This window comes from Tamandua tetradactyla, chromosome 13 (genome assembly GCF_023851605.1).
Source record: "Tamandua tetradactyla isolate mTamTet1 chromosome 13, mTamTet1.pri, whole genome shotgun sequence".
Classification (NCBI taxonomy): domain Eukaryota; kingdom Metazoa; phylum Chordata; class Mammalia; order Pilosa; family Myrmecophagidae; genus Tamandua; species Tamandua tetradactyla.
In genome coordinates this window covers 5395954-5422921 of record NC_135339.1, presented here as the reverse complement: position 1 = coordinate 5422921, position 26968 = coordinate 5395954, and the positions used below count along the sequence as shown (strand labels likewise).

At 38.0% G+C, this 26968-nt stretch overlaps 1 protein-coding gene and 1 pseudogene across 5 annotated transcripts in view; one reads left to right on the top strand and one right to left on the bottom strand.

The window, feature by feature from the left end:
• Nucleotides 1–26968, top strand: part of ZFAND4 (zinc finger AN1-type containing 4) — a 90906-nt gene that overhangs the window by 62880 nt on the left and 1058 nt on the right. For 2 of the 5 annotated variants that reach the window (XM_077124591.1, XM_077124590.1), the window contains 3 exons: nt 21569–22747; nt 23171–23225; nt 25992–26109. In XM_077124591.1, the coding sequence (XP_076980706.1) occupies nt 21569–22747; nt 23171–23225; nt 25992–26109 (1352 nt within the window). Of the gene's footprint in view, nt 1–21568; nt 22748–23148; nt 23226–25991; nt 26142–26968 lie in introns of those variants that run through there. The other 3 variants (XM_077124592.1, XR_013161348.1, XM_077124593.1) reach the window with 3 other exon arrangements.
• Nucleotides 632–15870, bottom strand: LOC143654499 (protein CLN8 pseudogene; annotated as a pseudogene).

The following is a 26968-nucleotide window of genomic DNA, read 5'->3' as shown; positions in this document are numbered from 1 at the left end:
GTACATCTGTCAATAATGTTCCTAAGTTGACATTGATAGACCTTGTGTGTCAGCAGGAAAAGGAAAACAGGACATCTTATCAGGTATTGAAAAGAGAATGACCCAACCCCAGCACTCTGGAGTCCCACTCAAGGGAATGTTGCAAGAAACCTTCTGGGGATCTCAGGCTGCAACTAATGATAGTCTCTAAAAATGTCCCGGTGTAGCTCATATCATGTAGGGCAACAGTGATCAATATCCTGAAATCTACAGAGAAACACTACAGAATTAGGGCCCAGTTTGAACGCCGTTAGGTAACTTAGTCATTTTAAATGGCGCTAAAATCTAGACATACCTGGTTACTAAAATCCTTCCGTGATCTCAAGGACCTCTTTTCTTAAAGGAGTTAAAGTGATCCCTTGGTTCATTCCTGGTTAAGCTTACCAGGAATGAACCAAAACAGTTCAATTATAATGACAAAAATCTGATCCTACAGGTAAACCAAGAATCTACTCCAAGGTTACTTCAAAATTAATACTAATGAAATATGAAGTTAGCATTTTACTTAGAAACAAGACTAAATAAAAACATTCACTTTTTTTAAATATATAAAATTCATTCTTTAAGGAACTTCATATAAGCACATGCACTATTATCTTGCAGGTAGGTAATATCAGGAGTCATTTTGTTCCTGAAACTGCTATTGCTTCTTCTGGAGTACCTGCCCATTGGTTTTTTCAGGTTGACGGCTCTTTGTTTCTGGTTGTGCGAATTCCCAATCTACTGGATTGTGAAGTTGCTGAGTCTTCTTATGGGTCCAGTATGGATTAATTATTAGTGTAAGCAGAGCTAGTCCAACAAGGAAGAGTGAGTGCACAGTGAGGCAGATACAATGACTGCCGATGAAACCTTCCCAGTGCCAAAAACGCACTCACCACATGTGGTAGGTTAGGATAATGTGGCAATGAAACATGTGAATCATCAGCCACTGATTTAGCTTCCAAAACAGAGACTCTGACCAACCAACCTTTAAGAGCATCTAGGAAATGCAAGTAAAAGAGGTACTTATCTCCAAAAGCATTCTGGTCATAGCTAGATAGTGGCCAGCTTTGAGAGCGATCATGGAACCAAGAAATCCAAGAAAGGCAAAGATATGATGGATAATAAAAGCAAATCAAACATCTGGAAAAACAGGTTGGACAGGTGAAATGTCACATTTTCAAAGAAAAAGAATCCATTTATAGTTGCAATGTTGAACCAATACCAGTTCTGCTTGTTAACTACTTTATCACCTTGAAGAATAGGGTCCAACAGCAAAGCCCACAGACTTGCCACTGTACTCTGAACACCAGAGACAGCCCGAGTGGCTGCCAAGATTCCAGAAGACCTTTTCTTTGGCCCCCAAAGAACAATAAGTGGAGTTCAAGGAGGAAGACAGCTGGTGGCAGACAACAGAAAACGCCCAGGTAAAAGAAAAAAAACAGCTATCACTAATGTTAAGTGAATTTTCCACAAAGCATCATCCAAATAAAAAATGCTCTCTGATGTTTCTCCATTCCTTTCAAGATTTGTTGTCCTAAATTTTATATCAGAGGTCTTTCAAGGTAAATATAGGGCTTGTAGGTCCTATATTGTGTCTTTTCCAAGAAAAAGTCAATGCAATTGTTTCTGTGATCTTCAAATATGTGTCTTCAGTCTCAGCTTGATATGCCGCCTTGCTCCCGGGTGGTGTTGCCTCACCCCTCCAGCTTCCCTGGGCCACACCTGTATAACTTTTTGTTATTGATTTGTAGCCTAGTTTTGCTGTGGTCAGAAAATATATTCTAAGTGATTTCAATCATTTAAAATTCATTGAGATTTGATTTGTGACTGAGCATATGGGTCAATGCCACTCCTGCATTTGAAAACGAATGTCTATTCTTTAGTTATATGCATTGTTGTGTGTGTGTCAGTTAGAGCCAATTTGCTGACTGTATTTTTCAGAACTTCTGTATCCCTTCTGATTTGGGGGGAGGGTAGCTTTAGGTGTTTTCTTAGAGGATTTTCGGAGTTTAGTCGGTTTTTATTTTTTATATTCCTATTTTTTTTTTTTGCCCATTTGTGGCCTTAATTTTTGAGTTTATGATCTCCTGTGCCTGTAAAAAACCAAAATCTACAAATATTAACTTAAGGGTATAAATCAGATCAGGGTGTTGTGATATAGTTTTCTTTTGCTTCATTGTTTTAGGGGAGAATTTTTGTCAGCTGAAATAGTCTGATTCTCCCTTTTTTATAGTGGCTATTTATGCATTTGGTTTGCCTTTTTCTGTTTATTTTCTGATTTTCCTAATTTTCATTTACTTGGATAAGCATTAACAGTTTTGTGTATTCAGAAATGAGGAATTTGGATTGGAAAGTAAGATTCTTATTTCAGGGGCACCCTCTTCTCTTAGTATAGTGAATTGCAGGTTTTTAAATCCATTACACTTGTTTTTTGGAGGGGCAGAGGTGGTTGTGTTTTCTGATTTTGTGATCCCCTTTAGTTTATATAGGATCCTGACTTTCCACCTCTTGCTTTCTCCGTTACCTTCACTATCAGATGCCCAAAGGGTGCCCTCTCCTACTTTCCCCTAGAAGTGTTGCCCTAATAACTTTTTTGTTATGACACGTTCGACTTGCTTTCAGTATTTTCATAATTAAATGGAACTTTCTTTTTTGGAGGATTATTTTATTTTTGTTCCATGACAGTTTTGTCTGTGATGAGGTGTCCACCCTATCTTTCTCTCACCAGAAGCATTTCAGTTCAGTCTGTCGGATTTGAGTGTTTTCCTACTCACAGGTGATTGAAAGTTTATTACATTTTCCCTCTCCTATTTTTTTCTGAAGACGTGGGTTATGGGTGATTTTATTTGCTTTCCTTTTTGATCTGTTTTTTGTTTTGGAGAATGCATGGAGAAGTTCAAATTTAAGCAACTACTATTGCTCTCTGGCAATCCTGAAGTCATTATCTTCATTTTTTAAAGAAACATATCAGAACTTGATTTTAAAACCTTTTAAATTAGCAACAGTTAGAGTGTAATATTCTCTTAACGTGATCTTTTGTCCTACATTTGAAAGGTGTTTCATCTTTATTAAAATTTCCTTGACTTTTTTAAAGTCATCTTGTTAAAAACTCTGCTAACACTGTCAATATATTCTTTGTTTACCTCTGACATTGGATTCAGTCTCTTTTGTGCCTCCTTCTGTGAGATTTTCTGTGATTTCCATTATTTCCATGAGGAATTCCCTGTCCATTTCATAATCATTCTCCTCATGAATCTCAATTCCGTGGAGCTTTAGTTTACAAGGTGTGCTGATTTGAATCTGTTATATAACCCAGAAAAGCCATGTTTTAATGCTGATCCAGTCTTTTAGGAGCAGCCGTTTCTTTCTATCCCTATTCAGTGCTGTAGGTTGGAAACTTGATTAGATTATCTCCATAGAGATGTGACACACCCAACTGTGGGTATTAACTTTTGATTAGATGAAGATATTACTCCATCCATTCCAGGTGGATCTTAATTAGCTTATAGGAATCCTTTAAAAGAGGAAACATTTTGGAGAGAGAGCCAGAAATGACAGAGCTTAGAGAATTGACAGAGCCTAGCAAAGCGGCAGAAATGACAGAAGCCTCAGAAATTTCAGAGCAGAGATGACACAGATGCGGATTTGTGGAGAATAGAGGTATGGATCTTTAGAGATGCTTGAAACACAGCAGACATTCCCATGAGGTGTTAAGCAAGAACCTGGAGAGAGCCAAGGGAAGCCAAGAGATGAAAGCCAGCCCTTGAGAGGCAAGGTGAGGAACCCCCACAGGCACAGAGGCTGAAAAGCAATGGAGCACAGGAGCAAGGGATGTGCAGATCCAGCCATGTGATTTCTCAGCTAACAGAGGTATTCTAGACCCATTGGCCTTTCTTGAAGTAACCGTTATTCTTTACCTTAATTTGGACACTTTCACTTCCTTAGAACTGTAAACTTTAACTTATTAAATTCCCCCTTTTAAATGCTGTTCCAGTTCTGGTATATTGCATTCTGTCAGCTTGCAAACTAACACACAAGGTATACAGTCCCCTCGGGGTCCAGAAGAGTCTTAGAAGCATCATACATCAGGGTTGAATGCTTCTTTGAGAAGTCCTTTTCAGTCTGAGACCTCTGGCTGAAAAAATCTGATTGGCAAGACACTGTAGTGGCTGGTACCTATGCTGGATCTTTGCAGTGTCAACTCTGAAGGAAAGCCTGCAGTCCCTGTGAGGCATGGGCTACTGCAGTTCCAACATTGGGAGGGCTCGTCTCATGCCTGGACTCAGCATTGGAGCTTAGAGCTCTCTTCCAGGGAACCCCTTCTGGCCACAACCCCAACACCTGGAGGAAACATCTGGCCTACCCACTCACCCACATCTGGCCTGCTGCCTTTGTCTTTGCAGTTCATTTTTTTTTTAATGTTTATCATCATTATTCATTAGCAAAATGGAAATCAAAATCAAATAATAGCACTTCATCCCTCCTAGGGTGGCTGTATTCTAAAAGACAGATAATAAGAAGTGTTGAGAAAGATGTAGAGTAATTGAAACCCTGATGTATTACTGCTTGCATTGTAAAATAGAGAAGTCACTCTGGAAAACAACTCAATACTTCCGCAAAATGCTAAATATAGAGTCACTATATGACCCAGCAATTTAATACTTAACTAGGTACCAAAGATAAATGAAAATATATGTCATACAAAAATTTGCATGTGGGAGAGGGGCCAAGATGGCGGCTTAGTAATGTGCGCGCGTTTTAGTTCGTCCTCCAGATCAACTACTAAATAAACAGAAAACAGTACAGAACAGCTTCCAGAGCCACGACAGTGACCGGACACACAGTGTACCCCAGTCTGGACCAGCTGGACCGGCTGCAAGTCTCCGGATCAGTGAGTTCCCCAAGCCGGGGCGCCCAGCGCCCCTCCCCCACAGGTGGCTTCCCGGAGGGAAAGGAAAGAAACTCTAATAGTAGCAGAGACTGAGTCCAAACAAACACCAGTAGTGGCATTAATAAACAAATTCTGACTACTAAAAATAGGCCCCCAGCTCAGGCGAAATTGGTCAAGTGGAGGTCGCCTATTGGGCTAACCGAAAAAGAGGAAAGGGGACGAAACAGAGCCTTCTGTGGCTGTTTCTACGGAGGCTTGGCTGCCTCTGGATTCAGTGGCGGGATTACACAGGCTGCAACGGCCCCAAGCATACGCAGAAACAGGCTGCTCTCAGGGCTGTCTCCTGCCTGAACCTTCCCCACGGGAGGGGTGAAACGCAACTCAGGTGGAATCCCTCTCTCAAGGAATTCAGACCCCAGGGCTTCGCAATTTGAAGCCATTAAAACCAGCCTACAACCTTTCCTCCTTCTCCACCACGCCCCCAGCAGGGAGGGCCTTCCAAAGTTAAAGGAGCAACAACACCTTTTGCTGGGGGACCTGCAGACAGACAAGCGCCACATACTGGGCAGGATAAGAAAAACAGAGCCCAGAGACTTCACAGGAAAGTCTTCCAACCTGCTGGGTCTCACACTCAGGGAAAACTGACGCAGGTGATTCCTTCCCCCTGAAAGAAGGCCAGCTTAGTCCGGGAAAACCTGGCTGGAGTCTGTAATACCTACGTAGACCCTCCTAAGGGTGGGGAGGGAAAAGGTACCTTACAAGCAGGACAAGAAACAAGAAAATAAGAACTGAAAAATTACCCTCTGTTAAACAAACCTTAAGCTAGAGGCCCAGAAAAACCTGAACTGAAGGTCAATGAACAGATAGAAAACAAACTCATCTAGCAAGAAAACCCTAGGTAAGATAAGTGAAAGCAATCTCCAGAATAAACTAATTAAGGTAATTAAATGTCCAGACGCCAGCAAAAAATAACAAATCACACCAGGAAAATTGAAGATATGGCCCAGTCAAAGGAACAAACCAATAGTTCAAATGAGATACAGGAGCTGAGACAACTAATTCTGAATATACGAACAGAAATGGAAAACCTCATCAAAAACAAAATCAATGAATTGAGGGAGGACATGAAGAAGGCAAGAAATGAACAAAAAGAAGAAATTGAAAGTCTGAAAAAACAAATCACAGAACTTATGGGAATGAAAGATACAGTAGAAGAGATGAAAACAACAATGGAAACCTACAATGGTAGATTTCAAGAGACACAGGTTAGGATTAGTGAACTGGAGGACGGAACATCTGAAATCCAACAAGATACAGAAAGTATAGGGGAAAAAATGGAAAAATATGAGCAGGGACTCAGGGAACTGAATGATAATATGAAGCGCACAAATATACGTGTTGTGGGGGTCCTGGAAGGAGAAGAGAAGGGAAAAGGAGGAGAAAAACGAATGGAAGAAATTATCACTAAAAATTTCCCAACTCTTATGAAAGACCTAAAATTACAGATCCAAGAAGTGCAGCATACCCCAAAGAGAATAGATCCAAACAGATGTTCTCCAAGACACTTACTAGTCAGAGTGTCAGAGGTCAAAGAGAGAGAGAGGATCTTGAAAGCAGCAAGAGAAAAGCAATCTATCACATACAAGGGAAACCCAATAAGACTATAGATTTCTCAGCAGAAACCATGGAGGCAAGAAGACAGTGGGATGGTGTATTTAAATTACTAAAAGAGAAAAACTGCCAACCAAGAATTCTATATCCAGCAAAATTTCCTTCAAAAATGAGGGAGAAATTAAAACATTTTCAGACAAAAAGTCACTGAGAGAATTTGTGACCAAGAGACCAGCTCTGCAAGAAATACTAAAGGGGGCACTAGAGACAGATACAAAAAGACAGGAGAGAGAGGTGTGGATAAGAGTGTAGAAAGAAGGAAAATTAGATATGATATATAAAATACAAAAGACAAAATGGTAGAGGAAAGTACTACCTAAACAGTAATAACACTAAATGTTAAGGGACTGAACTCCCCAATCAAAAGACATAGACTGGCAGAATGGATTAAAAAACAGGATCCTTCTATATGCTGTCTACAGGAAACACATCTTAGACCCAAAGATAAACATAGGTTGAAAGTGAGAGGCTGGGAACAGATATTTCATGCAAATAACAACCAGAAAAGAGCGGGAGTAGCTATACTAATATCCAACAAATTATACTTCAAATGTAAAACAGTTAAAAGAGACAAAGAAGGATACTATCTACTAATAAAAGTAACAATTCAACAAGAAGACATAACAATCATAAATATTTATGCACCGAACCACAATGCCCCAAAATACATGAGACAAACACTGCAAACACTGAAAAGGGAAATAGACACATCTACCATAATAGTTGGAGACTTCAACTCCCCACTCTCATCAATGGACAGAACATCTAGACAGAGGATCAATAAAGAAACAGAGAATTTGAATATTACAATAAATGAGGTAGACGTAACAGACATTTATAGGACATTACACCTGACAACAGCAGGATACACCTTTTTCTCAAGTGCTCATGGATCATTCTCAAAGATAGACCATATGCTAGGTCACAAAGCAAGTCTCAACAAATTTAAAAAGATTGAAATCATACACAACACTTTCTCAGATCATAAAGGAATTTAGTTGGAAATCAATAATAGACAAAGCGCCAGAAAATTCACAAATACATGGAGGCTCAACAACACACTCTTAAACAACCAGTGGGTCAAGGAAGAAATTACAAGAGAAATTAGTAAATATCTCGAGGCGAATGAAAATGAAAACACAACGTATCAAAACTTATGGGATGCAGCAAAGGCAGTGCTAAGAGGGAAATTTATTGCCCTAAATGCCTATATCAAAAAAAAAGAAAGGGCAGAAATTAAAGAATTAACTGTCCATTTGGAAGAACTGGAGAAAGAACAGCAAACTAACCCCAAGTCAAGCAAAAGGAAAGAAATAACAAAGATTAGAGCAGAAATAAATGAAATTGAGAACATGAAAATAATAGAGAAAATCAATAAGACCAGAAGTTGGTTCTATGAGAAAATCAATAAGATTGAAGGGCCCTTAGCAAGACTGACAGAAAGAAGAAGAGAGAGGACGCAAACAAATAAGATCAGAAATGGAAGAGGAGACATAACCACTGACCTCACAGAAATAAAGGAGGTAATAACAGGATACTATGAACAACTTTATGCTAATAAATACAACAATGTAGATGAAATGGACAACTTCCTAGAAGGGAATGAACAACCAACTTTGACTCAAGAAGAAATAGGTGACCTCAACAAACCAATCACAAGCAAAGAAATTGAATCATTCATTAACAAGCTGCCCAAAATAAAAGTCCAGGATCAGACAGCTTCACATGTGAATTCTACCAAACATTCCAGAGAAAATTAGTACCAATCCTGCGCAAACTCTTCAAAAAAATTAAAGTGGAGGGAAAGCTACCTAATTCATTCTATGAAGCCAACATCACCCTCATACCAAAACCAGGCAAAGATATTACAAAAAAAGAGAACTACAGACCAATCTCTCTAATGAAAATAGATGCAAAAATCCTCAACAAAATTCTAGCAAATCGAATCCAGCAACACATTAAAAGAATTATACATCATGACCAAGTAGGATTCATCCCAGGTATGCAAGGATGGTTCAACATAAGAAAATCAATTAATGTAATACACCATATCAACAAATCAAAGCAGAAAAATCACATGATCATCTCAATTGATGCAGAGAAGGCATTTGACAAGAGTCAACATCCTTTCCTGTTGAAAACACTTCAAAGGATAGGAATACAAGGGAACTTCCTTAAAGTGATAGAGGGAATATATGAAAAAGCCACAGCTAATATCATCCTCAATGAATCAGGAACAAGACAAGGATGTCCATTATCACCACTGTTATTCAACATTGTGTTGGAAGTTCTAGCCAGAGCAATTAGACAAGAAAAAGAAATACAAGGCCCCAAAATTGGAAAGGAAGAAGTAAAACTATCACTGTTTGCAGATGATATGATACTATACGTCGAAAACCCTGAAAAGTCCACAGCAAAACTACTAGAGCTAATAAACGAGTACAGCAAAGTGGCAGGTTACAAGATCAACATTCAAAAATCTGTAGCGTTTCTATACACTAGCAATGAACAAGCTGAGGGGGAAATCAAGAAACAAATTCCATTTACAATTGCAACTAAAAAAATAAAATACTTAGCAATAAATTTAACTAAAGAGACAAAAGACCTATACAAAGAAAACTACAAGAAACTGTTAAAGGAAATCACAGAAGACCTAAGTAGATGGAAGGGCATACCATGTTCATGGATTGGAAGACTAAATATAGTTAAGATGTCAAGTCTACCTAAATTGATTTACAGATTCAATGCAATACCAATCAAAATCCCAACAACTTACTTTTCAGAAATGGAAAAACCAATAAGCAAATTTATCTAGAAGGGCAGGGTGCCCCGAATTGCTAAAAGTATCTTGAGGAAAAAAAACAAAGCTGAGGTCTCACGCTACCTGACTTTAAGGCATATTATGAAGCCACAGTGGTCTAAAACCGTGGTACTGGCATAAAGATATATCGACCAATGGAATCGAATAGAGTGCTCAGATATAGACCCTCTCATCTATGGACATTTGATCTTTGATCAGGCAGTCAAGCCAACTCACCTGGGACAGAACAGTTCCTTCAATAAATAATGCCTAGAGAACTGGATATCCATATGCAAAAGAATGAAAGCGGACCCGTATCTCACACCCTATACAAAAGTTTACTCAAAATGGATCAAAGATCTAAACATTAGGTCTAAGACCATAAAACAGTTAGAGGAAAATGTAGGGAGATATCTTATGAATCTTATAATTGGAGGCGGTTTTATGGACCTTACACCTAAAGCAAGAGCACTGAAGAAAAAAAGAAATAAATGGGAGCTCCTCAAAATTAAACACTTTTCTGCATCAAAGAACTTCATCAAGAAAGTAAAAAGACAGCCTACACAATGGGAGACAATATTTGGAAACGACATATCAGATAAAGGTCTAGTATCCAGAATTTATAAAGAGATTGTTGAACTCAACAACAAAAAGACAGCCAATCCAGTTACAAAATGGGAAGAAGACTTGAACAGACACTTCTCAGAAGAGGAAATACAAATAGTCAAAAGGCACATGAAGAGATGCTCAATGTCCCTGGCCATTAGAGAAATGTAAATCAAAATCACAATGAGATATCATTTCACACCCACCAGAATGGCCATTATCAACAAAACAGAAAATGACGAGTGCTGGAGAGGATGTGGAGAAAGAGGCACACTTATCCATTGTTAGTGGGAATGTCAAATGATGCAACCACTGTGGAAGGCAGTTTGGCGGTTCCTCAAAAAGCTTTATATAGAATTGCCATATGACCCAGCAATACCATTGCTAGGTATCTACTCAGAGGACTTAAGGGCAAAGACACAAACGGACATCTGCACACCAATGTTTATAGCAGCATTATTTACAATTGCAAGGAGATGGAAACAGCCAAAATGTCCATCAACAGAGAGGAGCTAAACAAACTGTGGTATATACATATGATGGAATATTATGCAGCTCTAAGACAGAATAAACTTATGAAGTATGTAACAACATAGATGGACCTAGAGAACATTATGCTGAGTGAGACTAGACAAAAACTAAAGGACAAATACTGTATGGTCTCACTGATATGAACCGACATTAGTGAATAAACTTGGAATATGTCATTGGTAACAGAGACCATCAGGAGATAGAAATAGGGTAAGATAGTGGGTAATTGGAGCTGAAGGGATTCGGACTGTGCAACAGGACTGGATACAAAAACTCAGAAATGGACAGCACAATACTACCTAACTGTAATGTAATTATGTTAAAACACTGAATGAAGCTGCATGTGAGAATAATAGAGGGAGGAGGGCTGGGGACAGAAATGAAATGAGAAAGAAAGATAGATGTTAAAGATTGAGATGGTATAATCTAGGAATGCCTAGAGTGTATAAGAATGGTGAAATGTACAATGTACAAATTTTAAAACGGTTTTCCATGAGGAAGAACAAAGGATTGTCATTATTGCAGGGTGCTGAAAATAGATGATAACTAATACTTAAAAATGTCACCTTATGTGTGAGACTAATGCAAAAAATGTTTATTCGTTACAAAATTTAGATTTTGACTAGAGCATTTCCTAATATAACTCATGTAGATAGTTTGATTGAATGTCATAAGTACTTGGAATCTCAGGTAGCACATGAGATTTTGTTGGTTTGTCCAGAGTGATCCCCCGATGAATCCCAGAATGATTTGATCAGTGACTGGAATAGTATTTGCAAGCTCCCTTCAGGGAATGGTGAGAGTGGGGAGAAATTCAACTTCCCCAAGTTGAATTCTTGATATTCTCACAAGCAGTGTGGACAACCAAAGCTGTAGGCTGCGTCCCCAGTCTTGGGGTTTGTTCCCATGAAACTTAACCCCACAAAAGATAGGTCAAGTCTACTTAAAATTTAGGCCTAAGAGTCAACCCCAAGAGAGCCTGTTTTGTTGCTCAGGTGTGGCCTCTCTCTCCAGCCAATATGAGGAGCAGTCTCACCACCCTCCCCCTCTCTGCGTGGGACATGACTCCCAGGGGTGTGGACCTTCCTGGCAACGTGGGACTAAGATCCTGGAATGAGCTGAGACTTAGCATCAAAGGACTGAGAAAAACCCTAGAATGAGCTGAGAATTTACATCAGGAGACTGAGAGAACCTTCTTGAACGAAAGGGGGAAGAGTAAAATGAGACAAAGTTTCAATGGCTGAGAGATAACAAACAGAGTCAAGAGGTTATCCTGGAGGTTATTCTTACACATTAAGTAGATATCACCTTGTTGTTCAAGATGTAGTGGAGAGGCTGGAGGGAATTGCCTGAAAATGTAGTGCTGTGTTCCAGTAGCCATGTTTCTTGATGATGATTGAACAGTGATACAGCTTTCACAATGAAACTGTGTGAATGTGAAAACCTTATGTCTGATGCTCCTTTTAGCTACCATATCAACAGAAGAGTAGAACATATGGAATAAAAATAAATAATAGGGGGAATAAATGTTAAAATAAATTAAGTTTGCAATAGTGAAAGCGATGGGTAAGGGGTACGGTATGTATAGTTTTTTTTCACTATTATTTCTTTTTCTGTTGTCTTTTTATTTCTTTTTCTAAATCAATGCAAATGTACTAAGAAATGATGAATATGCAACTATGTGATGATATTAAGAATTACTGATTTTATATGTAGAATGGAATGATTTCTAAATGTTTTGTTAATTTTTTTAATGGATAAAATAGTTAAAAAAAATTTGCATGTGAATGTTCATGGCAGTACCATCCATAGTAGCCAAAAATGTGGATACAAATCGAATGTCCATCAATAAATAAACAGATAGCCACAATATGTCTTATCTATACAGTGAGACACAATTTGATAGATAAATGCTTACTGCAAGATCAGGGAACCTTGAAAAAATTATACTGAGTGAAAGAAGCCAGTCAACTACAAACCACATATATGACTCAATTGCATCATCTTTATTTTTTCTTAATGTTTTTATTGAAAAGTCTTCACACACATACATTCCATATATGGTATATAATCAGTGGCTCTCAGTAACATCACATAGTTGTGTATTCATCACTGCGATCATTTTTTCAAACATTTGTATCACTCCAGAAAAAGAAATTAAAAAAAAAACAACTCATACATATCATACCCCTTATCCTTTCTCTCATTGGCCACTAGTAGTTCCATCTACCTACTTTATTTTACACTTTGTCGTCCCCCTCTGCTTTATTTGCTCATTTATTTATTATTGGTATTTTTTTATTCATCTGTCCATACCCTGGGTAAAAGGAGCATCAGGCACAAGGGTTTCACGATCACACAGTCACATTGTAAAAATTATATCTTTATACAATTGTCTTCGACAATCAAGGGTACTGGAACACAACTCAACAGTTTCAGGTGCTTCCCTCCAGCTGCTGCAATACACCATAAATTACAAAGGGATATCTATGTAATGCATAAAAATAACCTCCAGGATAACCTCTTGACTCTGAAATCTCTCAGCCATTGAACTTTATTTTGTCTCACTTATCTCTTCCCTCTTTTTGTCAAAAAATCTTTCTCAATCCCTTGATACCAGGTCCTGGCTCATCCTGGAATTTCTGTCCTGCCTTGCCAGGGAGATTTACACCCACATAGGAGGGAGGGCAGTGAGTTCACTTGCTGAGTTGGCTTAGAGAGAGAGGCCACATCTGAGAAACAAAAGACGTTCTCTGGGGGTGACTCTTAGGCCTGATTAGGAATAAGTTTCATAATGGCAAACCCCGACATTGAGGGCTTGGCCTATTGATTTGGTTGTTCCTACTGCTTGCACGAGTATCAGAAATTCTCCAAATGAGGAAGTTGAGTATTTTCTTTCTCCCCGTTCCCCCAAGGGGACTTTGCGTCTTTATTCACTGCCTGTGCTGTTAAAATGGATTTGTGTATCCTAGAAAAGCCATGTTTAAATCCTGATCAATCTTGTGGGAGCAACTGTTTTCTTTTCATCCCTATTCAATAATGTAGGGTGGAAACTTGATTAAGTTATCTCCATGCACATGTGACTCACCCAGTTATGGGTATTAAATTTTGAACAGAGGGAGATGTGACTCCACGTATTCCAGGTGGACTTGATTAGTTTACTGGAATCCTTTGAAAGAGGAAGTATTTTGGAAAAAGCCTGAGGATGATGAGAGCCACAGAGAGACCTTTGGAAATGAAGAAGAAAAACGCCCCTAGGGGAGCTCCATGAAATAAGAAGCCTTGAGAAAAAGCTAGCAGAAGTCGCTATCTTTGCCGTGTGTCTTTCCAGTTGAGAGAGAAACCCTGAACCTCATCGGCCTTGAACTAAGGCATCTCTGGATGCCTTAGATTGGACATTTCTGTAACCTTGCTTTAATTTGGACATTTTTACAGCTTTAGAACTATAAACCTGCAACTTAATAAATTCCCCAATTTATAAAAAAATTTTTATTTTTTAATTTATTAATTAAAAAAATTAAGAACAAAAACATTAACATATCATTCCATTCTACATATATAATCAGTAATTCTTAATATCATCACATAGTTGCATATTCTTCATTTCTTAGAACATTTGCATCAGTTCAGAAAAAGAAATAAAAAGACAACAGAAAAAGAAAACGATAACAGAGAGAAAAAAAAAGATTGTACATACCATACCCCTTACCCCTCGCTTTCATTTATCACTAGCATTTCAAACTAAATTTATTTTAACATTTGTTCCCTCTATTATTTATCTTTATTCCATATGTTCTACTCATCTGTTGGCAGGGTAGATAAAAGGAGCATCAGACACAAAGTTTTCACAATCTCAGTCACACTGTGAAAGCTATATCATTATTCAATCATCATCAAGAAACATGGCTACTGGAACACAGTTCTACATTTTCAGGCAGTTCCCTCCAGCCTCTTCATTACATCTTGGTTAACAAGGTGATATCTACTTAATGTGTAAGAATAACCTCCAGGATAACCTCTCAACTCTGTTTGGAATCTCTCAGCCATTGACACTTTGTCTCATTTCACTCTTCCCCCTTTTGGTCAAGAAGGTTTTCTCAATCCCTTGATGCTGAATCTCAGCTTATTCTGGGATTTCTGTTCCACATTGCCAGGAAGATCCACACCCCTGGTAGTCACGTCCCACATAGACAGGGGAAGGGTGATGAGTTTGCTTGCTGTGTTGGCTGGAGAGAGAGGCCACATATGAGCAACAAAAGAGGTTCCATATCTTCAATTTTCCTAGTGTGGTTTCTTATTTTTTGCTGGTGTCTAGGCATTTAATTTCCTTAATTAGTTTATTCTGGAGATTGCTTTCACTTCTTTTACCTAGGGTTTTCTTGCTGGAAGAATTTGTTGTCTGTCTATTCTTTGACATTCAGTTGAGCTTTATCTGGACCTCTAGCTTAACTTTTGTTTAACAGAGGAGAATTTTTCAGTTCTTGTTTTCTTGTTTCTTCCCTTACTTGTATGATGCCTATCTCCCCTTCCCCCACCACCCTTAGGAGGGTCTACTTATTATAGACCCCAACCGGATTTTCCCAGACCAAAATGGCCTCCTGTCAGAAGGAAAGAGTCACCTGCATCAGTTTTCCCTGAGAGTGAGAGCCAGCAGTTTGAAAGAATTTGCTGTGCAGTCTCTGGGCTCTGTTTTTCTTATCCTGCCCAGTATTTGATAGTTGTCTGCCTGCAGTTCCCACCAGCATAAGATGATGCGGTACCTTTAACTTTGGCAGACTCTCCCTGCTGGGGGCATGCTGGAGACAAAGGAGAGGTTGTAGGCTGGTTTTAATGGCTTCAAATTACCAAGACCTGGTGTCTGAATTCCTTGAGAGAGGGATTCCACCTGAGTTGGGCTTCATCCCTCCTCTGGGGAAGGCACAGGCTCCAGACAAGCCCCCAAAAGAGCTCACTTCTGCCTATACCTGGGGCAGTTGCAGCCTGAGAAGTCCTCTTGCTATATCCAAAGGCAGTCAAGCCTTTGTAGAAACACAGCCACAAAAACCTCTGTTTCCTTCTCCCCCCCCCTTTTTCTGTCAGCCCTGCCCCCTTGGTGCCGGGGCAAAAATTAGCAACCTCCACTTCGACCAGGTTCACCTAAGCTGGGGGGCCTATTTTTAGTAGTCAGAATTTGTTAATTAATTCCACAATTAGCATTTAATTGTGCTCAGTCCCTGCTGCTGGTAAATTTCCTTTCCTTTCCCCTCTGGGAATCAGCCTGTGGGGGAGAGGCGCCAGCAGCCGCAGCTTTGGGAACTCACGGTTCTGGGGGGGCTCGCAGCTTGTTTGACTGGTCGAGACTGGGGTACATGGTGTTTCCAGTCACGTGATGTGGCCCCAGGAGCTGTTCTGTACTGTTTCTGGTTATTTAGTAGTTGTTCTGGAGGACGAACTACAATGCACACACTGTTAAGCCGCCATCTTGACCAGGAAGTCTCATAAATTCCCCCTTTTAAAAGCCATTCATTTCTAGTATATCATGTTCCAGCAGCTAGCAAACCAGGACACTGCCCAAGTTACTCTGAGCATCATGCTAACCTGGACCAAATAACAATATCTCACGCCCTATTCAAGATTCCTTGTGCTTAGGGTGTTCAACTAAACTGACCATAGAAATTAAGTTAGGAAATGTACTACCCAAAATATAAATTTTGCAGCAAATGAACAACTCTCCCTTTGGTCTCAAATAGAAGTTGAAGTTTTGAAATATGGATGATATCATCCCTTACCCTGTATTCTGATCTATTTTAGTCCTACCCAGATCAGCTTCCTTCATATCTCTAGTCAAAGTCTGATCCCTCTCATAACTTTTTAAACAGTTCCTGTATGGGGTACTTCTGACTTTCATAGCTTCAGAGCTCTAACTCTGAGTCTCAGGTGTCATGTAAATACCGAAGTTTCTGGGAACAACCAGGTTATAAACAAACAGCTCAGAATCTCAGAATTTAGAAATAACAGCTACACCTCCTGAATATATGTAACTACTTTAAGAGCTTACAATCTAGGACCCTTTACAATATGCCCCAACCTGATAACCCACGTTCTCGACATCAGTTCACCAAATTTTTATATTATAGTTAGTCCATATGAATTAGGCATGTTAATAATATTTGTCTTTTTGTTCTGACATTTCATTCAACATGCAGTCCTTAAGGTTCGTACACCTAGTTGCAAGCCTAACAACTTCATTCCTTCTTGCAGCTGCTCAGTAGTCCATTCTATGTATACATCATAGTTCCCCTTTCCATTCCTCAGTTGTTATACCCTTAGACCACCTCCATCTATCATAGATCATGAACACTGCTGCCGTAAACCCCAGTGTACCAATGTCCATTTGTGTCCCCATACTCAGTTCCTCCAGGTATATACTGAGCAACTGAACTTCAGGATCATATGGCAACCCCACCCCTAGCCTCCTGTGGATTCACCACACTGCCCTCCAAGGGGCTGCGTTTCCCTGCTGACAGTGAATAGGTACATTTCTTTTGCTAGCACTTGTTTTTCTCTGTTCATTTTTTTTCTGCTCATTTTTAAACAACTGTTTAAATAAAACTTTATTCATGCATCATACAATCCAACATAAGTGTATAGATATGTCTGTGCCACCATAATATATGAAGACATTTCCTGTTATTCCACAAAAAATCTGTACCCTTTTCCCATGCAATCCGCCCCCTACCCCCACTGCCTGTTGATATTTAGTTTTGGCATAATGTCTTTGTTGCATTCAGTAGAGGCATATTACAGTTTTACTGACAATAGACACTATCTTACATTGATTGTACTTTTCCTCATATGCCATCTGTCTTCAACACCCTGCAATATTGAATTTCATTTGTTCTCCCTCATGCGACAATAGTTTTTGAATAAATAAATAAATAATAGGGGGGACAAAGCGTAAAATAAATTGAGTAGATGGAAACACTGGTGGTCAATGAGAGGGAGGGGTAAGGTGTATGGTATGTATGAATTTTTTCTTTTTATTTCTTCTGGAATGATGCACATGTTCTAAAAAATGATCATCTTGATGAAGACACAACTATGTGATGATAATGTGAACCATTGATTATACACTATGTACAGAAAGTATGTGTGTGAAGATTTCTCAGTAAAGAAATAATTAAAGGTTTTTTTATTTGTACATTTAATCACTATTATTGTCCACTCTAGGCATTCCTAAATTTTACCATCTCAGTCTTCATCTTCTATTTTTTTTTCTGGTTTCATACATGCCCCCAGCCCTTCTCCCTCATTCATACTCACTTTCAGCTTCATTCAGTGTATTTATATTATTGTGCTACAGTCGGGTAGTAGTGTGCTATCCATTTCTGAATTTTTACAATCAGTCCTGATGTACACAATCTGTATTCCTTTGGCACCAGTTGCCCAATCTCTATTTTATTTCTCTCTCCTGATAACCTGTGTTCTTAACTTCAACTCAGAGTTCACTATTTAATTCTCCAAGTTCATTCATTAATGTTAGTTTATATTAGTGAGACCATAGAGTATTTGTCCTTTTGTTTGTGGCTAATTTCACTCACCATGATGTCCTCCAGGTTCATCCATACTATTACATGTTTCATGACTTTATTCTGTCTTACAGTTGTATAATATTACATCATAAGTATATACCACAGCTTGTTTAGTCACTCATCCATTGGTGGACATCTGGGCTGATTTCATCTCTTGGTAATTGTAAATAATGCTGCTGTAAACATAGGTGTGCAAATGTCTGTTTGTGACTTTGCCCTCAGGTCTTCTGAATAAATACCTAGTAATGTGGTTGCCGGATCATATGGCAGTTCTATACTTAATTTCTGCCAACTGCCATCCAGAGTGGATGCACCATTTGACATTCCTACCAGCAGTGCATAAGTGTGCCTCTTTGTCCACATCCTCTCCAGCACTTGTCATTTTCTGTTTTCTTTGATGGCCATTGTAGTAGGTGTCAGATGATACCTCATTGTGGTTTTGATTTGCATTTACCTAATAGCCAGGGAAGTTGAACATCTTTTCCTGTGCCTTTTAGCCATTTGTATTTTCTCTTCCGAGAAGTGGCTGTTCATGTCTTTTGCCCATTTTGTAATTGGGATGTTTGTCTTTTTGTTGTTGAGTTGAAGAATCTCTTTATATGTTTTGGACACTAAACCCTTATCTGATAAGTGGTTTCCAAATATTGTCTCCAATTGCATAGACTGCCTTTTTACTTTCTTGTTAAAATTATTTGATGCACGAAAGTGTTTAATTTTGAGCAGTTCCCATTTATCTATTTCTTTTCTCAATGCTCATGCTTTGGGTGTAAGAAAACTGTCTCATTACAAGCTCCATGATCATTTTTTTAAAATATATTTTTATTGTAAACAACAAAGAAACACACAAACATTCTTGACATACAAACATTCTATATATGGTGTACAATCAGTGGCTCACAGTATCATCACATAGTTGTGTATTTATCACCATCATCATTTTTTTAACATTTGCCTCTGTCCAGCCAAAGAAATAAAACAAGAAAAAACTCATACATACCATACCCCTTACCCCTCCCTCTTATTGACCTCTTATTTCAATCTACTTAATTCATTTCAACCTTTGTTCACCCTATTATTTCTTTTTTATCCATATTTTTTACTTGTCTGTTCACACCATAAATAAAAGGAATATCAGACACAAGGTTTCCCCACTCACACAGTCATATTGCAAAAACTGTATCATTATACAGTCATCTTCAAGAACATTGGCTACTGGAACACAACTCTGCAGTTTTAGGTACTTCACTGTAGCCACTCTAATACACCATAAATAAAAAGGGGTTATCTATATAATACTTAAGAATAATCTCCAGGATAACCTCTCGACTCTGAAATCTCTCAGCCACTGACACTTTATTTTCCTCATTTCTGTCTTCTCTCTTCCCACTTTTGGTCGAGAAGATTTTTTTTTTCAGTCTGTTGTTGCTGAGTCCCACTCATCACAGGATTTCTGTCCTACGTTGCCAGGGAGGTTTACACCCCTGGAAGTCATGTCCCACATAGAGGGGGGAGGGCAGTGAGTTCGCTTGCCATGCTGGTTTAGAGAGATAGAGGTCACATCTGAGCAACAAAAGATGTTCTCTGGGGGTGACGCTTAGGCATAATTTTAAGTGGGTTTAGCCTGTCCTTTTCAGGGATAAGTTTCATAGGGACAAACCCCAAGTTCTAGGGCTCAGCCTATTGATTTGGTCATCCCTACTGCTTCTGAGAATATCAGGCATTCTCCAAATGGGGAAGTTGATATTTCCCCCCTTTCTTGCCATTCCCCAAGGGGACTTTGCAAATACTTCTTTATTCACTCTTCACATCACTCTGGGATATATCAGGACATCACACTAAACTGGAAAAACCATCAAAAATCTCATGCCCTGTTTAAGGTTCCATGTACTTATGGTGTTCAATTAAACTGACCATACAAGTCAAATTTGGAAATGCACTAGTCAAAATATAAATTTTGGACCAAATGAGCATTTCTCACTTTAGTCTCACACAAAAGTTCAAGTTTTAAAATATGAATGACCATATATTTTCAACACCCTACAATACTGACATTTTGTTCTTCCTCATGCAAAAATATTTGATAATTTTTACATTTAGTCACTATCATTGTACATTCTAGGCATTCCTAATTTATACCATCTCAGTCTTTATCGTCTATCTTTCCCTCTGCTTTCATACTGGCCCCCAGCCCTTCTCCCTTTATCATGCTCAGATTCAGCTTTATTCATTGTACTTACATTATTGTACTATAATCAGGTAGTATTGTGCTATCCATTTCTGACTTTTTATAATTGGTCCTGTTGTACAATCTATATCACGTCAGCACCAATTACCCAATCTCTATCCTATTTCTATCTCCTGATAACATGTGTTCTTAACTGAAATTCTCCAAGTTCATTCATTAATGTTAGTTCATATTAGTGAGACCATACAATATTTCTCCTTTTGTTTGTGGTTAATTTCACTCAGCATAATGTCTTCAAGATCCATCCATGTCATTACATGCTTCATGACTTTATTCTGTCTTACAGCTGTGTAATATTCTATCACATGTATATACCACAGCTTGTTTAGCCACTGATCTGTGGACAGACATTCAGGCTGTTTCCATCTCTTGGCAATTGTAAATAATGCTGCTGTAAACTTAGGTGTGCAAATGTCCGTTTGTGTCTTTGCTGTCCTTTGAATAGATACCTAGTAATGTGATTGCTGGATCACATGGCAGTTGTATACTTAGCTTCCTAAGGAGCTGCCATATTGCCTTCCACAGTGGTTGTACCATTTTACATTCCCACCAGCAGTGCATAAGTGTGCCTCTTTCTCCACATCCTCTCCAGCACTTGTCATTTTCTGTTTTTTTTTGATAATGGCCATTATGGTGGGTGTGAGATGATATATCATTGTGGTTTTGATTTGCATTTCCCATATAGCCAGGGAAGTTGAGCATCTTTTCATGTGCCTTATAGCCATTGTATTTCCTCTTCTGAGAAGTGTCTGTTCATAACTTTTGCCCATATTTTAATTGTGGTGTTTGTCTTTTTTGTTGCTGAGTTGAAGAATTTCAACCCTTTTCTGATACGTGGTTTTGAAATACTGTCTCCCAACTTTGCATGTAGACCTTTTCAAGGATAGCAGTGTAGGCCTGCTATGTTACTCTTCTCTGCCGCTACCCTATTAGAAATTACCGTTAGGGATCTAAATTAGGTCAGCAATGTTATATCTGATAATAGTGAGGAAAACAAAACAAAATTATTTTTCTTTCCCATTCTCAGGAAATCATTCTCAATGAAGGAGGAGAGAAAAATTGTTCTTAGTTATAAGCTTAAGGTTTTAATATTTTTAAACATGTTAAATTGAGATAATCAAAATGATAGTATGTTATCATAAGAAATATTTTCTTCTTTCCTTAGATTTTCTTTTTAATGGATAGAGAAAATGAGTATGTGAAGGAATTATATGTTCACTCTTTTCTTTCAGCCTAAGAAAGCTGTCAATGTTAAACCTCATCCACCTGTAGCTCCTCAACCTTCTAGTGGTTCAAAGGCAGCAGCTCGCCACAGATTCTTAAGAGTTCTCCCCCACATCGGGGAGTCTTGCTTACCTTTTCTTACAAATACATATCTACCTGAGATCTCCAAGAATGCAGCTGCAGATTTAGCAACTCTGCCACCTGCTGATAGACCTCTATCATCAATCGCTAGTGATTTCCTTAAGGATGATAATAACTGGGAGAGTAACACACTGTCTCATTCTAGTAGTAGCATCAGACTACCACCACAGATACACCATCTGGAGTTTGAATATGACAAAGAACCTACAGATTCTAGTCTCCATCTTGGAACATCTCTGCCTAGGCATACAGAACACTTTTCAGGAAACTTGCCATCTAATAATGAGGATGAGATTCCTTTATTTCCAACTACAGAACAGTGTGTAACTGAAGAATCCCTTCTACCTGAAGTAGGTTCATTCACATCGTTAACAGAAGGAAACACTGATGAACAGAGCAGTGGATTAGAAAGCATGCCAAAGGTAAATCCTGAGTTCTTCCTCGCTAATGGTGGCAAAGAGTTGAAAGCTACAGAGCACCATCTTAAACATGTGGCCAGGGCATTGAGTGGTAGGGAATCAGTAGAGACGACCTTTCTTAACCACCATGAGTTAAGTCCTCACAAGAATAGATTCTTGTCTCCTCTTCGCTGTTCTCCACCAATGTCACTAAAAAAGTCTCTGGTGAAACCACAATGGCAGTCTAAATGTTTAGAGTCTGGGAACCTCCAGTCTTCTTCTTCACAAAATGTGTTCCAGTCACTAGATGTTCGAAATATAACTGATCCTTCCTTCCCTAGGACTACTTGCTTTCGAGGTGTTAAAGTTGATTCACCTGGGAAAAGATCTGATATTATTTCTAAAGTTCAGGCTCGGGATATCACAGAAGTGGCTAATAAGGCTTCCAAAGAGCCTGGTGGTTGTATAAATAATATAGGTTTTTTTGCTTCGCTGGACCGGAGTGCAAGCAGAGACAGTTTACAGAGCACAGGTGGAGCAGGCAGGCTTCAGACCTCTGGAATTGGACTGTCTACAAACTTCCAGTATTTTCAGGAAGAAGGCCTTCGGAAAACCTCTCCACAATTAGAACCTACAGAGATTTTTCTAGTAAGTAATTTTCTTTTGTCATGCTTTAGTATTAATCCTTGAAGTGATTTAGCATTTTTAAAGTTTGTTTTCTGTTTACATGAATTTTTTCTCTAAATTGAGAATTGTAATTTGAAAATAATTTTACATAAAACATTTTATCACAATTTTAAATGCTAAAGCTTTTTATTAATATTTTTTCCCCAAATAAGAACTTTTCTTTGAGCTATCAGATTTTTTTCTCTTAAAGACAAGTAAGCCCAATATTGTTGGATGTCAGAATCTGGTTCCAAGTTAATTTAATAAAACAATAACTAAATTAAATAATTTTAAATGGAAGTTTGACAGCATTTTGGTAATAAACTATAAGTAGTTCATGTTTGGTGATCTCTTCTTCATTCTCCATTGACTCATCTTTGTAGATGTTTTATGTTTTAATTATAGTCTGCCCGTGGTATTGGAATGAATGGAAATAATGCAGCAGCAGGGAAAAGAGTAGGTAAGCTACAGATAATTTTGTAAAATGTAAGGCTAATAATCACAGCATTATGCTTACCATTGAATTTTCAGAGAGAAATGGGAAGAACATTCTCTATGGTATGTAAAAAAGTAGATCTCTCCTTTAACTTTTTCTCTTAAGCAAATGAGAACTGACTGTAGGACATATTTGGAAAATAAAACAAATGTAGAAATTGAGGTGTCAGCTGCTTTGGCAGAGGTGTGGTCTATGGGAAAACAAGATGAATGGAGAATTACATGTTGTTCCCAAAGCTTGGTCACTGGCCATTCTAGAGCTGTGATGAGCTACTGGGTGGGCTTTGAAAAATTACCCAAAAAGGTAGGTTTCTTTTGATATCAAAGGCAATAGAAAGAAGCTCTTTTTGATGAACTGGTTATTTCTGGGCAAAAGAAAGGGACAGTCTCTAAAACCACCCCTTTCCAAGGCACAGTGTTAGAAGTAACTATAATTTTAGCATTTCCTTCTTCCAGAAATAACCCCTTAAGGGTTCACCAGCCATTATTTCCAAGGTGGCGGAAAGTCACCGCTATCATCGTTCTTTTGTGTTTTAATGCTTAGACTAGGGATGGCAAATTCATTACCAAAGATGTACCATCTTTATAGCCCAAGGTTTTAAAGGATACTTTTATATATTGTAGTTGTCATGTGAGTTTTATGTTTATTTTCCATTTCTGTATAAGGCTCCACATTAATATCCACTTTTAGGGTTATAGTTACTTTCCCTTATACATACTCAAGTCTCTCCTACCTTAACCCATAAACCTCTTGGAAGTCTGTATATATCTGTCTCTACTTTCCTAGCTTTATTAAGATTCAGTGCTATCTCTATTTTTGTTCTCATTGTTCCTCAGAGGTTGCTGTTCTAAGGTCACCAAAGCTCTCCAAGTTTTAAAAGCCAGTGGGCACTTGTATATCCTTATCTTACTTGATCATTGTGGCCCTCCTTGAAATCTTTCTTTTTTTCTAAAATTCTGGGCTATTGCATTGTTGTAGATTTTTGTTTAGGATTGTTTGTTTTTGTTTTCTTTTAACTCGGTTCTCTGCTCTCTCTTACCAGTCCTATGCTTTTCCTGTTGACCTGTACACTTTTTTTGCTTGATTTCATTTAATTAAGACATCAGCTGCCATCTGCAGTGATGATTCCCCTACTAGAGCTGTATAATTTTTTGCTGTTTCCTCGCAGTAATAACTATCAGTTTTCTCATGCTTTTGAATTACTTGGAAGAGTGTTTTCCTTGGTGTAAGTTTTATTTAATTTACTTATTTAATTCCTCCATTAGTCCTCTTCCTATTTTCACTGTAGGGTCTCCATTCTCATAGTTTTAGTCATTATTTCTATGCAGATGACTACCATACTTATGCAGAGGACTACCAAACTTGGATCTTGAATGCTAATCTATTACTTAATTGGCTGCTTTCTGGTTGGGTAAGCTTTTATATAGCACTGTATTAGACCAAATACTGTACTAGGGAAATGACAAACCAGTGAGTTAACCCCAAAATTTTTCTGAAAAGCAGTTCTTTACATTAGCATTATTTTATTGGCTTTTCCTTATTTGCATTTGATATACATTTGAGAGAAGGCTTCAGAGAGAAGTTGATGATTAATGGTATCTTACAGATAAAAAAAATTATACCAGATTGACAGGATGGAGTCAGGCATTTGAGAGGCAGATGTGAATGGGTCTGGTGCATCATTCAGGGTGGTTATGAATGTTAAGTGGCAGGAAATGATTCTTTAAAATTAGGCAGATGAGATTTTTAAGACAAATGTCAATCCAATTTGGATTTTTCCTGTTGGTAGTAAACCTGTATTTTAATGATGGAGAGAAGTATGAAGCAGATGACTAATAAATGGTTTTCTCTGACTAATAAATGAATAGAGGAGTGTACAGAGACTGTTCTCATAAGGAGAAGAATGCAGTTACGTTTTTGAGCCACCTCTTTTCCTTCAATAATGTGTTCTAAACTTTTTGCACATTCTTAATGGTTCTTGGAGAAAGCTTGGGAAACATTGAGTTAAGCATCCCCAAAGGCAAGAAAAATAATGAAAATGTGGCTACACTGAATTAAATTATCATCAACAGACTCTTCTGTTGTTTAAGAAACACTATCCTATTCCTGAATTTCAAAGATTATTTCTATTAGATAAACTTCAAGAGAATATCTTGTAGTATATGTTTCCACAATTCCTGTGCAAATGCCATCTTATTTTTATTTTTAAAATGTGGAAAGTATCCCATCACCTTTGTGAAATGTTCTTTTTATCTCTAAGTGTACTTGAGGAAGAAATTCCCCAAACTGAATCTGGGTTGGGCAGAAGGTATAACACCAAGTCATTGTAAATCAAATTTTTTGAACCAGTGAAAATTTTTAAAGATGTTTAACTGCCACACAAACATTAAACCCAGATTCCCAAACCTTTTTCAGTAGTGGAGAATAGATGCCAGCAGTGTTTTTTCATAATTCTTTGTCATGTACTATGTATAAACTGAAAAGTGTTGGTGTAAACAAAAAGTCCTAGAAATATACATATCAGTGAAAACCTATCATGCATTAAAAAATAAATAGTAATTTCTATAGTGTTATCATTTACAAATCACGTAATTAACTCTACCCAAATTTTATACAAATTAATTTTTTATGGCATAGAAGTTTAGTGTGAACTAAATATATTTTGCTTAATGGTATTTCACAATTAGAGTTTTATGCCTGTATTAATTAAGGTGTCCTTTCTCTAAACAGGAGAATGTACTCATCACCTCCCACCCGTGAAAGTTCCTATCCAAACAAAGAAGAAAATGGCAAAGTATTGTTTTCTTTGTGGAAAGAAAACGGGACTGGCTACTAGCTACGAATGCAGGCAGGTTGGCCAGCTGGAGAAGCTGAAATGCTTTCTCTGTGGTGACCCAGCTTTGGAATTATGCAAAATAAAACATTCTTTAAATTGGCTATTCATAATACCATTATTAAGGTGATGTTCAATAGCGGTTGAACTCCTAATTGGCTGAAGTCAAGAACTAGTAGACAGCATGTGAATTTCCAAAAGGTGAAAGCAGATCCTCTCTTGCCCTTTAAATGTAAAGCAAATTGTCTTGTGATATACTTGGTTTTTGTTTTAATATAGCTTGGAAGGATCTCCCCTCACTCCAAGAATCTATTTAAAATTCAACGAAAAAAGGATCAAATTTAAAGTTTATGTACTATAAACTTTAACAATTGTATGTTACTCTTTTATTTAAACAGCTGGATAATATCTTCTCAAAAAAATAATCAAACAGATACTAGCTTTTTCCACCTGTGATTATTTCTTTTATTCACATTGGATTGACATGCTACAAGAATGGTATCTGCCCTTAGGTTGAGGTCAGACATTGAAAACAACTGCTGCTTTTTAGAGTATTTCTGTCAAATAGAAACTGCTTATCTAATTGCTAGAAATATTTTAGAAAATCCTTTCTTGGCATAGGCAGTTTTCTCATCTTATACTGAATTTCTAAGATATTCAGTTTCCCAGGTGTGCTAGAAATAAAAAAGTGGTGGACATATATATCAGCTATTGCAATTTTACTCTTTCCTAAAGGTCTATAGCTTGTTTCATTTTTAGAGGTTCTTTTTTTATAAACTGTTTTGTTCATAGACAACTGATTATCTGGGCGGGAGGTGGAGGGACTTCTGCCTGTTTATCAGTGGAAGGGAATTGTCAGCTCTGAAATTGCTAA